The sequence below is a fragment of the Aulostomus chinensis genome, chromosome 12 (genome assembly GCF_037954235.1).
Source record: "Aulostomus chinensis isolate RoL2024-O1b breed Wild chromosome 12, RoL_Achi_v1.0, whole genome shotgun sequence".
Taxonomy (NCBI): Eukaryota; Metazoa; Chordata; class Actinopteri; order Syngnathiformes; family Aulostomidae; genus Aulostomus; species Aulostomus chinensis.
Genome location: NC_141331.1, coordinates 5,248,202 through 5,260,550, shown reverse-complemented (window position 1 = coordinate 5,260,550; position 12,349 = coordinate 5,248,202). Strand labels below are relative to the sequence as shown.

General features: G+C 44.2%; 2 protein-coding genes and 1 long non-coding RNA gene across 3 annotated transcripts in view; 1 reads left to right on the top strand and 2 right to left on the bottom strand.

The window, feature by feature from the left end:
• LOC147251815 (uncharacterized) overlaps positions 1–7,286 on the top strand; it is a 37,357-nt gene extending 30,071 nt beyond the window's left edge. The window contains exon 3 of the long non-coding RNA XR_015118812.1: positions 6,617–7,286. This is a non-coding gene — a long non-coding RNA (uncharacterized LOC147251815). The remainder of the gene's footprint in view (positions 1–6,616) is intronic.
• Positions 962–3,309, bottom strand: fev (FEV transcription factor, ETS family member). The gene is made up of 3 exons (XM_086221168.1): positions 3,246–3,309; positions 2,523–2,594; positions 962–1,503 (listed from the first exon to the last, which is right to left on the bottom strand). The coding sequence occupies exons 1-3, from the start codon at positions 3,292–3,294 to the stop codon at positions 962–964; spliced, it is 663 nt and encodes a 220-aa protein (XP_086077294.1). The 5' UTR covers positions 3,295–3,309.
• A 643-nt stretch (positions 7,287–7,929) lies between the features above and the next one.
• Positions 7,930–11,652, bottom strand: LOC147251814 (beta-crystallin A2-like). The gene is made up of 5 exons (XM_086221167.1): positions 11,610–11,652; positions 10,837–11,024; positions 9,291–9,432; positions 8,868–9,010; positions 7,930–8,586 (listed from the first exon to the last, which is right to left on the bottom strand). The coding sequence occupies exons 2-5, from the start codon at positions 10,992–10,994 to the stop codon at positions 8,439–8,441; spliced, it is 591 nt and encodes a 196-aa protein (XP_086077293.1). The 5' UTR covers positions 10,995–11,024; positions 11,610–11,652; the 3' UTR covers positions 7,930–8,438.
• Between the last annotated feature and the right edge of the window lie 697 nt (positions 11,653–12,349).

Here is a 12,349-nt window from a genome sequence, read left to right as displayed (position 1 = left end):
TAAAACAGGTTGCCGGGATCTGGCGGGAGAACGGAGGGGGGGGGGGTGGCTCAGACTGTCTGAGAAACTGAGTGACAAACAAACTTCTGGATACGACTCAAGAACAACAACAGTACTGACAAACGGGTTCATCTGTCCATTCCTTTTTATTTTTCTTCCATTTGTCTTGTGTTGGTGGAGTGGATCTGGCTGAGTGAGTGAGTGAGTGAGTGAGTGAGTGAGTGAATGCATTCTAAATCCCTAAAAAGCAGCTCCCTGGACTCCCGCTGTCAGTATTTACACATGAGCTCATGAATTCACAGTTTCTGTTCACGTTGAGGAATCATTTCACACCGAAACAACAACCCTGCAGCCTCTGCGTGTCCACACTACATGTGGAATGTTGACACGTGGAACCCGGAATATGAGGGTGTCAGGTGATGACACTCACACGAGCAAGAAGGCATTCAGCCCGAAAGGCATTCACTGACCACCAGAGGGCGCCAGTGGTCTGATAAACGACTGACACTTGCGTGTGAAATCAAGCTCAGCGGACGGAAGGAGGATGAGAGACTTTCGAAAAGGAACAATCTGTCCATGCGGTCCTTCAGATCACTCTAGAAGATTCGCAGCTTTATCATCACATAAATACTCCGATTTACTGTGAATCTTGGGCTCTGTTAAATGGCCCCGAACCCTAAAATACCGCGGCGAATGGCTCTTAAAGGCGTTAACGTGATCTAAGTTTCTCCTGGTGGCTTTAATGTTAGAATCTTGAATTGTTTCGTGTCCGCTCAACTGCGTGTTTTTTTTTAAGCATCCGTTTTTTTTCTCACATCAATTTTTTCCAAAACAGAACCGTTCTGATCAAAAAGATTCACTTTTCACGTCATGTATCGTGGATAAATGACCCCCCCCCCCGACCTGCGTGTGCTCTCTGACCTCCTTCATGAACGTGTCGTGTTGATCCCCCTGCAATTTGTCAGTTGTAATGATTATTAATGTTACTCAGACTGTTGATGTTGTTGACGCAGCTGATGTGCGTCGGGGACACGGTTCCAAACGGCCCGGGAGGCTGCAGGTTGTGGCTGTGGTACAGGGCCGCCGACGGGGACCCGGGCCAGTAGGAGAATCCCGACGGACCCACGCCGGGAGCCACCAGGTTCAGTTTGGAGATCCCGGAGAACGGAATCGGTGAGAAATTCCCCTGAAACTTGTAGATGGCCTGCTCCGTGGTGGAGGGCTGGCACACCTGCGCCAGGCCGTGGAAATCGAACTTGTAGGCGTACCGCTTCCCGTGGACTTTGGTCATGATGTTCTTGTCGTAGTAGTAGCGCAGCGCCCGGCTCAGTTTGTCATAGTTCATGTTGGGCTTGCTTTTGCGTTCCCCCCACCGCCGGGCCACCTCATCCGGGTCGATGAGCTTGAACTCGCCGTTGGTTCCCTCCCAGGCGATGCACGACATGTTGGTGCTGTCGGAGAGGAGCTCCAGCAGGAACTGCCAGAGCTGGATCTGCCCGCTGCCTGGGTGGTGGTGGGGCGGGTAGGTGGGGGGCAAATCAGAGAGAAACAGGCCTATAACCATTATAACCACAATAAGTCTTCCATCCAGCTGTTTGTCAGAATAAAACCAAACCCTGCATTGTGGAAGAAAAAAAACCTGAAGGCTGCGTTTGATACATTTACATATATCTATATTTTAAATCATTAATTTTATTTTTTTTAAGTGCTCATAGGCCCATTGATTTTCGCTTCTCTGATTCTTCTGTTATTTATTTAAGTTTATGGATTTCCTCCTCCGATGAAGGAGCCGCGCAGCCGCTTTCACCTCCACAGACCGACGTCCGTGACGCGGATGGATCGTGGAGTGACAGTTTATTCCATCTTATATTTCTGACATATATTTCTGTGTCCCATTCATAAATAGCGTAAAACACTCAAACATACCCCTTTTATTGCTTTCTTTTTTAAAATATAGGCTGCAGGGAGTGGATGAAACAATAAAATACATGTTTTTTTTCTTTCAATTTTCGAATGCATTTTTATTCAGAGGAATAACGATAAACACGGCGACCCTGATGTAAAGTACCTGTCGGCGAGTCATAAATGGCTCCTTTGGTATTTTTATCCCATTTTTCCCCTCTAACTTGGATTTATTTTTCATTCTGAACGACGGAGAAAAACATGCGGATAATCGTGATTCTTATGATTTTTTTTTTAAAAACACCCCAAAAAAAAAAGCCAATTTCACGAACAGAACCGAGAGACACAAATAAACTGTAGTTTGAGAGCAGACATGAAGAAGAGCAGGACATTGAGATATTATTCCTTCCGCTATGAGGTCTAAAGCAGCAGCGCGAAGGCTGCCCGTGCTGTATTTACCTGATTTATTATTATTTTGATAGTATATGTCCGTATTTTTGGTTGTATTTTTTTTGTGTGTGTGTGTCTTTGTCATTTACCAACGAATTAAGCAACAAACTAACAGCGGCTGATATGGAACAAAAGCTCCAGGAACCGTCACTGTCTGACCGTTTTCTTACCTTTCTGTGCTCCGGTATTTATTGGACCCCAGGATGCTCCTTTGCTGTCTTTCAACAGATTTTCTGTTGGATCTGAAATTAAATCACATTGTCAGCAGCAGGTGATTTCTGGAACAGTCGGTTTGAGAATTATAAATGATAACGATGATGATAATAATAAAGCCATTGAGGAAACCGTTGTTTTACAATCTAAAGCAAAACAATACCAAAAAAAAAAAAAATCTAAAATCTAAAAAAATAACATTCTCAAGCAAAGAGGTGTGAGAGTAATAAAAATAATTTTGGATACATTTTTGATTTCTGTAAATTAGTGATATGATAAGTTACTTAAGGTGATGTAGAAAATTGTCCAAAAGAAAAATCAAATGTGTTAAAATCTTAAATTATAAAAAAAAAGGAACGAAAAGGAGGGGATTAAAATCCTAATTGCGTCCCCCGGGGTCGGAGTCTACTGCGTGAAGCGTGTCGTCTGCGCGCGTCTCTCTGCGGGAAGCCAGGAAACGCGTCCAGGAAAAAGGATTTCCGATTTCCGACAAAAGAGCAGACGGGCTTTCAGATTGAAAAGGCTGAACAATGCTGCGTAGAAACGGAGCACCGCCGCCTCAGGACGCCGTTACCGAGCAGAACGTTTGAAGAAAAAGAAGAAAAAGGGGAGGAAAAAAACCCCCGAGAAGAATAAAACCGTTCGTTCCCGTCATTCTCAACAGGCCAAAAACGACGCACCTGGGAGATACATGTTGAACATGAGGTTTCCTCCGCAGTCCTGCCTCATTGTGCTCAGTTGTTCAGAAAGGGCTGGATTTCATTTCGTTGGTGGCGGAGGAAAAGATTTTTATTAAACTTTATCTCATAACTGTGATCTGGAATAAATGCGAGTGGACAGATTGAAGTTTCCAGGCAACTGTCACTGGCCCCCATCTCTGAGACAATATTCAGACAGCAATTTCCCCTGGTGCATTGCTTTAATTAAAAGAGCAATTTACCTCTGTCAGCCCGCCTGGTGCCCACAATAAAAAGAGGGCGATAGAAATTGGGGCCTTATCAATCCACCATCACAGTTTAATAAAGTTGCAGCGTTAAGATCTGAGTTTCTATGGTGAATTGAAGTGTTTGACATGGAAACCAGTTCAGATCCTCCTCACTTTTCCGCCTCTTTACCTCTGGGCAAACAACAAAGACCTATTTCACGTCGGGAAAGAATATTTACCTTGAAAAACATGCTTCAGTGGACATGAGAAAACAAGAACATCCCCCCCACCCCCCCCCCCCCACCCCTCAACCCCCGCCTTCTGTCTCAGGTTATAGCCTGAGGGAGCACGGCTGCTGCCCGCAACACATCAGTTCTTAGTTTCCTTATTGTTTTCCTTCAGAAAGGACAAATATAGCATGTATTCTACGGCTTGGGGCTGCGTTTTGTTACTTTATGACTTGTGGGCTATTTGTTCACCACGGTTTTCTCGTTTTTTCCTCCCATAATGGCGCTTCACAGCCAAACTGACTCACAAAACTGGATGAGCAAAGCGATACAAATCTTGAATTTGGAACGTGTGATAGCTTTATCCTGCTGCCCTACTGACTCTGATATATAATAATAATGTAATAGTCAACACAACCTCTCTGATTATGATATCATCATTATTTTCAAAACTGGATGAGGGCAACAGCTGAGAGATGAAATCACAAAGGCAGACAAGACAACTCCACAAATATTTATTTAGTTGCTGATAATGCAGACACACAATAGTTATGGGGTTGGATTTGACTCAGTATTATGAGTGTGAACAGATTTATTCTGTATGTAGGAACCAATAAACCTGCACAGACAGCAACAACAACAAAAAAACAAAAACATCAGGTGCTCTTACTTTGAAAAAGGAACTGACATCACCGATGCTCACTGTCCTACAAAAATAGTGATGTCACAAGACAGGAAGGTGAAGTCAGTTGTACATTGTGGCAAAACTGTGTTATTACATGTATGACCTTTTTTTTAAAAAATACACTTAAACTGTAGCTTCCCTTTTTTTTTTTTTTTTAGCTCAAAATCCCTGTGAAATAAATTATTTTTTAACAATTGGGATTTGATCTGCTGGGTCCGATAACGTCCGGAAAGTCTGCAAGAGCAGTGAGATTAAACCATTTCATCCCAACTAAAGTGAACGTAGGGTTAAACCACAGGTAGGAGTTGTTTCACCAGCTGAGCATATTTGCTTGGTTCGTTCCAGGAAGTGTTTTTGGCTTCATGCACCGCCCTGCAACAAACCACGTCCAGTTAGCACCAGCTAATTGTTGTCTGGACACCGATAACTTGAGAGCAAGATAGCACCTGTTCTCTTGATAATAACTTATATCTTATGGATGTCTTTTGATCACGGGATTATGGCATTAAAAAACAAACAAAAAAACTGCGAGTTTGGCCTGTCCTGGCTTCCGTACAACTGAGATCCACAAATGCCTTTTCAATTCACAAATGGGAAAAAAAAAAGAAAAAGCTCACCTCTTTGATAAAGTGCCAGTGTCAAAGATAGTCACAAATAGTTTACTTGTTCCTGAATGAGTTCGATACCAAAAGATTGAGTTTTATTTGTGTTGTTTGTTTGTTTTTCACATCTGTTTTATATTTAAAACGAATATTTCTGCGATGTTAAAGTTCGGTTGTGTTCGTGGAGGCTCGGGAACACTGAGGCACCTCTATCCTGGATCTCCACACCTGACCACGTACACAGCAGTTGCTCATATCCCCCCCCCCCCCTCCCAAAAAAACTTTTATTTTCTACTCAAAACTTTGATGACGTCACATTCACAGCAGTAAAAAAAAAAAAAACAACCAACCCTTGGAGTGCAGAGAGATCCTGAAAAATGAAGTAAGAGTGAATGATTGAATAATCATTCATCAACTGTATAATGTGTAACCTGACTGAGCCCAGAGAGGCACGAAAAGACACAGAGTACAAGTAGTGCAGAGTGCAGTACGACACCGAGGTATTACATTCCTGTGGCAGATTATTGTGTTTTCTCTATGAGTTGTCAGCTTGGATGAACTGTAGATGACAAAGTTGTAAAGCTTTCTGTCCCGGTTAATGACAAAAAGATTTGCATAGCTCGTTAAAACAGGACTTGAGAAGCAAATATTATTTATTTGTTGGTGGTTGCTCCTGCTGGCGGATACTCCTCGGGGGTTGTAGGTGTGTCTCTGGCATCCCAGACTTGCTTTAGCTGCCTGTGTCCAAGTAAAAGTCGCAGGCAACTTAAAACAAGCCTCGAAAGCAAGACTGTGTCCGTTGATGGCCACGCTGGTAAATGGCTGGATAAACTCCAATTAGCAGGGAAGAGATCCGTCCACACAGAGACAAAAATATACGTCGCTACGGTTAGTAGATTACACCAAGTTAAGTCTCGTAACACTAAGGCAAAATTAAAAGTGCGTGTATCCAAAATGTTTTTCATCCAAGAGTGGTAGTCGGCTATCGTGACGCCCTGACTGCTCCGATGAATAATCCCTGCTGAATCCAGAGACTTACCTGGGTGAACCCTAGGTGCACCTGGCTAGACCTCTGCAGCGTCACTCCTCCACGAGCTACAGTAGCGCTGCTTTAATCAGTCTGCAGAGGAATGTATATTTGAGAAAGGTGTGTGCACACAGTTACACATTTATTAAAATATCCTGCTTTTTTTTGGGTGTGGGACTATGAGCCGGAGCAGGCCTGTGGGTGTGTAACACGGAATCCTATGTCCTGGACAACAGGAGGAGTGTGTGGAGGTAAACACACACCAGGATCTCAGAGTGTGACAGTAAGATAAACGTGGTCGTGCCACATTAGAGTAACCAAACACACACTAGACTTTCGTTTTGGAACTTTTGCAGCCGTGTTCAAGGTAGGCGGGGGGATTACATCATTATAACACAGAAAGCACCCAGTCTTGTACTTGGGCTCATCCTTACAGAATAAACTCATAGCGTTAACTAGCTATGGATCCGAAACACTGAGAAATAAAAGTGATACTTCACCTGAAAAGTGTACGACACGTAGCGACGAGTCAAACACTAAACATTAGATGTCTTGAACTCACAAAGACCTTTTTCCTCCCTGCAGGGCGCCTTGGTGACTCCAGAATTCAGACCACACCAGCTACATAACTGAAGCTAACAGAGACCAACAACAGCAAAACCGTTGCAAATGTCCATCTGCAAACTCTCAGGAGCCTCGTCCTGAACAGGCCACGTCCCTTTAGTTCAGCCTTGTTCTGTATACCGCAAACGTTTTCATTTGAGCTGAAAACCAACTTAATAACTTATTAACCTTGACCCTGAGAGATCAAAACAACCGCAGCCATTATATTTGGATTTTTTTTTTTTTAAATTTATATTTGAACCGAAACTGTGAACTAAATGATCCACAGTGTTGTCACTGTCCTAAAATATTGTATCTGTCCCAGAGAGGAAAAGCATCAGTTTCTGACACTCGGCTTGAGATTCACACTGCGGGGTTGCAGGACATGCATGAAAAAAAAAAATGTTCGTAGTTTTTGTTCCATATATGAATTATTTCATCACAATCCATTCTTGTGTTTCTTAACTTTTGTGGTGAAGCTCTGGCATGGACACGGAAGGCAGGCAGAAGCTAATTAAAGGACTTAGTGACTTCCCAAGTGAGTGGAGCGATAATATGTGGCTCAGGTGGAAGTGTTTGCAGATGCGGGGTTGTATTTGAAGCAGGGGGACACATTTGCTCATTCTGACTCCTCCTGTAGGAGTTGGAGCAGGGATGGCTGCACGTCACATTGTCGAGGTGTGGACAGTAAAACTATAGTGACCCTGCGCCAGGAGTTCGATCGGTAAAGGTGCAATTTGTATCTGGATAAGAACCCACTCCAAATCGGTGGGTGACAGCGTGACACCAGCAGATCTTCAGTTAGGATGACGGGAATGCTGCCTTACCTCCTCAGCATGAGTCGGTTTATGTTCCCCTTACGCTCCTCTTACAATCATTGGTGACTGAACAACTGAGAGCGCTGATACATGAGTGTTTTCTTCTGCTTTCACAGTGTGCTGTCGTCCCTCCGGCGCATCCTCGGCTCATTTCAGTGCCGGTTCATTGTTGAACGAAGTGGTACCACGAAGCAGGACGGGCGGAAAAAAAAAATATGAGCAAGACTGTTTGTTCGTTAGACGATACAACAGCAAGAGAACTCCCATCTTAATTATTTTTCCATTAATTCCCCACATCAAAATAGACACAAGCTACGCCGTGTGCTTCACAATGTTCAGCTACACTCTGCTTCTCATGCAGCTCTTCTTTTGATTTGCCTTTTGGACAAATTTCACCGTCACTGCGAGACAACAAATAATAGAAACAAATGTAATCTCAAGCGCTTGTTTATTGGAAATAAGAATACAATCTGACAAAAACAATGTTTCACCTCCTACAGAGAAATTTGAATCAGATCTACCTATGTATCTAAAGCTCAATATCTCCTTTAAATTAATACAAAGCAAAAAAAAAAAACTATTTCTGGTAACAGCGGCGTCTGAGAGAATAAGGGGCTCTGATTTTGCGAGACTGTTTATCGCTCAGCTTAGCCAATCAGCTTCTCTGAGCGTTTGACTTGCACTTATTTGCTTAACATGACAATTTCCAATGTAAAAAGAAAAATAATACCAACAAAGAGTGTCTAGTTTGGAAGAAAAGCCTTTATTTCCTATTTCAAGAACATGCTTCAGCATGGTAGAAGAAGTAGGCACTTAGATATCCATACATGCAGAGCCACAGAGTGATAGAAAGAGTTTGTCCATCTACTGTTCTGTGACGGTGGTCAGTCCGGGTTCAAGATGAGGAAGGGGGAGGGGTGGGGTGGGTGGGGGCGGGGGGTCGGGAAAAGTTCCTTCAGGTTGGGTCAGGCAGGTAGAATGGAGGCTTAGTGCTGGATCCTACGAATGGACTGCACCTGGTTGGTGTGAGCCTGGGTGCTGTACTCGTTGTAGTTTCTGTACTCGCCTTGGTGTCTGTCTCTCTCCAGGATGTACTGGTAGCCACGGTAACCGGGGAACTGGTAGGCCACCCAGCTGCACGGGGGGAGAGAGAGAGTCTCATGTCACATCAAGGACTTCAGTATATCATTTCAGCACTGGTTTAAATGTTTTTGTGTGTGTGTGTGTGTGTGTTTTGACAGGCTGTGGATAATTATGAGAAGGAGAAAAGCAATATTAGCGTCCTGCACAATTCTGCTGCTGATCTGTTGACGTCGTCTCCATCATTAGACGAGGTTGACCTCTCTAAGGATGCTGGTTGGCCTCTAATATCCTGTCTGAAACCAGACAAACTGAGATGGAAGTGCGGAACTTACGCTCCGGAGCTGACTTTGATAGAAGGCACCTCCTTGCTGCACCAGCCCATGGCCTGTAGAGAGGGGTAGTCATCGCACATCTCAAACTTACGACCCTGGAAGTCCTCACACTCGTACAGGGTCACCTTGCTGTCGCTGTGGTTCTGAGCGAGAGAGAGAGAGAGAGAGAGAGAGAGAGAGAGAGAAGATGTGAGGTGTTTGTGTGGCCGATGATCACCGCAAAACGCAGTTGCACAAATCAAATGGTGTTAACAGAAAATAAGCAGGCTAAGATCAAATTAGCAGGGATTCATGTTTTGCAGAGATCAGCGAACGTAACAGAGCTGCTGTGGTAGAGACACGTCTGATGGTTTCACCGGGATGAGGAGGGACAGGTGATGTGGCGGAGGGGGGAGGGGCGGGGCAGGGAAACGTAGGACTTACAGCACACTTGATGGGTCTGAAGGAAAGCATGTGCTCGGTTCTGTAGCTGCTGTTTCCACTCCAGGCCTCATAGCGAGGATAGTCGCCCTTCTCCAGAATAAACTGCTGTCCCTGGAACTCTGGGTACTCATAACCCACCCAACTGATGCAGAGCAGAGGAAAGGAAGGGAGTGAAGAGATAGGAATGCTTAGATTGGGTGAAATATAACGAAAAAGCCAGAAAAAATACATAAAAAGCTGAATGCCCCTCCCCCAAAAAAAGACTCATGAAGCAATAATGAACCAGTAAATGCAAAGTAATATTGCTGCAACCTTTTAATTTTGTTAAACAATTCAGCCGCACGCCCAGAGAATAACCTCTAATGAAAACAGCCTCTTTTGTAAGTGAACGCACAAAGCAAACATTAAATCCTGCTGCTCCTGCCGCCACCGCGGTTGCGGCGGCAGCGGCGGCGGCTGCACCCAGGCCTTTTTATCTGATCACCAGTCAGTCAGCCGCTCTGACTCACAGCCAGCAGATGCTCAAAGCCAACTCATAACAGGGTCACACTTGGACGCATACACACACACACACACACACACACACACACACACACACACAAACTCTACATGGCAGTGTAATAATGCTGTGAGCTGTAATTTATGTATTTTTAAATTCTGACCATGTGTCTTTTAATCTGACTTCGACTGAGGCGAGGTCAACAATATGGTTAAATTAGATAGTGTTATTTGGCAAAAAGGCTCTTCTCTCCTGTCCTTAGGGGGGACCGACATAGAAACACTGCTTTGCTTCTGTCCCCACAGTCGTTTTTCATTCTTCACAATACAAATATTTATTAGCTTTATGTAAAGAAAAAAAAGAGTATTTAAGACAGATTTAAAAAGATAATTAAGACGAATCTGGCTTTGAAATTAGAATATCAAAGCTTGAATTAGGAGGATGTATTCAAATTTGTTGGAACGTACCACTGTTCGATGTTCAATACTGATACAAATTCTGCTCCTGCATATGTGACTTTTTTTTCTTTTTTTTTTAAATCCTCAATCGGCTAAGCAGACCAGAATACACAGGCATGCATCTTCTTTCCGTTTAAAACACATTATACTCCAACTGGGAGTAGAAATATTCCCACACCAGGATTCAGGAACACTGCTACGTATTTCTGCTGCGCTACTTCAGCGGCATTCTTTGGTCAGCAGCACCAGTCAAATATGAAAAATGTAACAACAAAAAGATTTAATTTAGCTATATGGAGTCATAGTGTAAAATACTGCATATACTAATTAATTTTTTTTCCCTATGTGCAATTCAGGGAATTTGGGGGTTATCAGGCTGATGCCAAAAATTGGATTAGCACCATCTCACCCTGAAGGAGAGACTGAGATAGGCGAAGTGAGAGTCGTCATGATGCACTCATGTAGTGCATCAGTAAAAAGGTCAAGAGGGCAAAGAAGTCACGTCCGGGAAATATTCAGAACTCCAGATGTCAAGCTAGGCACCCAGAGCAGAAACGAGCGATTCAAAGAGGGACCAGGGTCTACTTACGGTCCGTTCTCAACCTTGATGGAGCGGATCTTGTTGAAGCCCCTCTCCATGATGTTCTGGCACTCCAGCATGAACTCACAGCGCTTTCCCTGGAAGTTTTCCTCCTCCCAGACTGTGATCTTGAACTGGCCCATCTGCTCCATCTGTTGAGTGTTCATGGCTGCTGCTACTCCCTTGGGGGTTACTCTCTGAGGAAGGGTAAAAGGTCGTTTTGGGGATGAAGAATCAAATCAGTCGATCACTTATCCAAAAAAACAAAAACAAAAAACAAAAGCAAAAAAAAAGTGACCTGATATACAGGTATAGTGTCTTGCTTGCTGAGGAAAGTTTTGCGAGGACTCTTGCCTTGACGACAGACTTGTAGGAAACATACAGGAAATAAGAATCAACTACCAATATTTGCTCTTTAATAAGACAAAGAGACCCAAATATGGCCCTTCTAAACTTCCAAAAATGAGCTTCTTTTCCTTCAAATTTGGAGATTCAACCCAGAATCACTTCATCTTAATAAAGTAAAGGCGTATGACTGGGTTGGCCATTGTTAGCATGTAATTTTAGCCCTTTATAGCACGGCTCAGTCTTTTATAGCTGCTAGAAGGGTTGATGCTCTATACACTAAGTCTGAGGTGGCCCCCTTTGTTTTAATCTTAGCAAATCAAGCCGCTACCTGTCAGTCAAATACAGCATCTTGTGGAGCGCCACCTCAGTGCACATAGCTGCCCTCTTACTGCAGTTTCTCAGCTGAGCCTGATGCAGTGTGTTGATATACTTACAGACAGTACTGAGGTGGGACAGATCCAGAATAATCAATGTCGGGGAACAGACACTCGCTTGTGCTTTTATAGGGCCGGGCCCCCTGGACCTGCGCCACTCCATTTGCCCAGCAGCCTTGCACACTCAGCAGCTGAGCGGAGCGGCTGAAAGGGGAGCATTAGCCTCACGCTTTGTGGAGGCTGCAGGGACGTATTGTCCTCAGAGCCCCAAACCGACTTAGTCATCAATATGGCAGCCAGGGCCAGTTGCAACCTGACCCGGGACTATACAATGGCAACGCACTGACACAACAGTTTGATTGGTGTGGCAGCATAATAGACACATTCTAGGAGCTGATCCCCTCTGTCTCTCTAACTCACGCTGTAGGTAAACTAGAGGAGAGGTGGGAAACACAGCATCCCATATAGTTCGTGCTGGGACTCCTGCCAAGTCCAGCCTGGGGACATTCTCATCGTCTTCTCCTCCAGTGGGCCATTTGAAAAGAGTCAACTGGTTGAAGTGATGTAAAGCTACAGCAGCTTTGCCAGAACCAATCAAACATCTGAGCAGGTCCGCCTGGTGGCAGTTTGTGACACACAGCAGATATGGATAAATATTTGGGCTGCAGAGATGAGTAATCTGTTAAATATTAGCGGCACGATGTTGGGATTTGCTTCGTTGCAAAGAAAAGCGCGTGGGCTTTGTCGCTTCGGTCGCCTCACCTCCAGCTAGAGCTCAGGAAATACGTTGGAAAATATAC

Excerpts from the sequence above, each read along its gene's own strand:
- LOC147251814 (XM_086221167.1), bottom strand. The coding sequence starts at position 10,994 with ATGAACACTCAACAGATGGAGCAGATGGGCCAGTTCAAGATCACAGTC. Across the intron at positions 9,433-10,836 it reads ATCAAGGTTGAGAACGGACC|TTGGGTGGGTTATGAGTACC; the intron begins GTAAGTAGACCC and ends GCTCTGCATCAG. Across the intron at positions 9,011-9,290 it reads TCAGACCCATCAAGTGTGCT|AACCACAGCGACAGCAAGGT; the intron begins GTAAGTCCTACG and ends TCTCTCGCTCAG.
- fev (XM_086221168.1), bottom strand. The coding sequence starts at position 3,294 with ATGAGGCAGGACTGCGGAGGAAACCTCATGTTCAACATGTATCTCCCA. Across the intron at positions 2,595-3,245 it reads GTTCAACATGTATCTCCCAG|ATCCAACAGAAAATCTGTTG; the intron begins GTGCGTCGTTTT and ends ATTTAATTTCAG. Across the intron at positions 1,504-2,522 it reads AAATACCGGAGCACAGAAAG|GCAGCGGGCAGATCCAGCTC; the intron begins GTAAGAAAACGG and ends ACCACCACCCAG.